General features: G+C 55.1%; 1 protein-coding gene across 1 annotated transcript in view; it reads left to right on the plus strand.

Annotated features, from left to right (window-relative positions):
* Window positions 1-765, plus strand: part of vars2 (valyl-tRNA synthetase 2, mitochondrial) — a 23,765-nt gene extending 23,000 nt beyond the window's left edge. Inside the window, exon 18 of the mRNA XM_048616519.1 lies at window positions 473-765. Within this exon, the coding sequence (XP_048472476.1) occupies window positions 473-765 (293 nt within the window). The remainder of the gene's footprint in view (window positions 1-472) is intronic.
* Window positions 766-1,675: the final 910 nt, after the last annotated feature.

Genomic DNA, 1,675 nt, shown 5'->3' on the forward strand with positions numbered 1-1,675 from the left:
GGGGGGGGAGGGATTGGGGAAGCGGTGTACCGGGCACAACATGAGTACAGACAGTCACTGAGCGAGGACACGGTTGGGGTACTATTGGGGAGCTGCAACCCTCCCCAGGGTGGGAGGTGTCCCAGCTCAGTAAAACTGGGGACAGTCATTGGGTGGGGGGCGAGCGTGGGGAACACCGTATGGAAGCTGGTGCATCCTGGATTGGGGTTGGGGCTTGCTGTCTGTTGCAAATGGCCCTTCAGCCCATCGAGCCCATGCTGGTCAAAAGTGAACACCTAACTGGTCTCATCCCATGCCCCAGCACGCTGGCACAACTGAATGCTACCCCAGCGGTTATGAGGGTTGGGTGGGGGTGGGGCGGTGCTGGATGGCAGCGGTATCGCCGGATCTACCCCACCCCCAGGGGGTGATTCTCTACGTTGACCACAGCTCCCTCTGTGTGTGCATGTCTCTCTCTCTCTTTCCCCCGCAGTGTACGTCTGCTGTGAGCAGAGTGCGCGGGACAGGCTGGTGCCCTTCCTCGGCCCCCTCCGAACGCTGTCTCGCTCGGGCTCCGTGGAGCTGCTGATCCCCGGGGAGGCTGTGCCAGCGGGATGCGCGGTCGCCGTGATTAACCAGCACTGCCAGGTTCACCTCCACCTGAAGGTAGGCATCGCCCACAAGCGATCACCCATCCCAGACCCCTCCTTTCTGCGGGGGTCTAGGAGTGCTGACAGCATTCCATTGCAGGCACTAACTGGGGAGTCTGCTTGCCCGGGAAGGTGAAGGAATTTTGTCCCACCCCCCCCCCCCGCCCGCTATTATGGGTATGTTGTCTTCAGAGGGGGTATGGTGTGGATTCGTGAGAATTATGCCTGGGCTTCAGAGAGGATGAGAGATTATACAAATTAGGCCCGTTTTCTCTAGGAGTGACCTGATCAAAACCTTTAAGACGTTAACAGGGAAGGATGGGTCAGATAAATGTCAACTATTTCCACTGGCTGGGGAATTCTAGAACTAGGGGACGTAGTCTGGGAATCAGGGCCAGACCGTTCAGGAGAGATGTTAGGAAGCACTTCTACACCCAAAAGGGTGTTTGAGGATTGGAACTCTCTTCCACAATGGCAATGCATGCAGGATCAAGCATTAGTTTTAAATCTGAAGTAGGTACATTGTTGTTAAGCAACGGTGTGAAGGGATATGGGCCAAAAGGCAGGTATGTGGAGTTCGGCAAAAGATCAGCCATGATCTCTTTGAGTGGTAGAATAGGCTCGAGGGGCTGAATGGCCTACTCCTCTTGCAATGCTTCTTCCACCCCTTGGATAATTGTCTCATCTCTCTTAAAAGCTTGCGGTCAAATCTACCTGCATTCTGCTTTCCGACTGTGCATCCCAGTTATTGGCTGCTAGGGGACGGTCTTTTCCATGTTACTTCTAGTTCCTTGGTCACCTTGCGTCCTCTGGTATAGCTTCTCCCTCCCGACTCTGTCCCAGCCCGTCGTGATTCCAGGCACCTCAATCAAATCTCTCCTGTCAACCTTTCGGTTCCCTCTGCTATTCATTCACAGCAAGGAGAGCAGCTCCAGCCTCGCTTCCCTGATCTAGGGACCTGAAATTCCTCCTCCTCTGGGAACCGTTCCCCCCTAAAACCCAGATGTGTGGGTGGCATTAGTGTAATGTCGGGTGGAGGGAAGGGT

The sequence above is a fragment of the Rhincodon typus genome, chromosome 35, assembly GCF_021869965.1.
Source record: "Rhincodon typus isolate 14 chromosome 35, sRhiTyp1.1, whole genome shotgun sequence".
NCBI lineage: Eukaryota > Metazoa > Chordata > Chondrichthyes > Orectolobiformes > Rhincodontidae > Rhincodon > Rhincodon typus.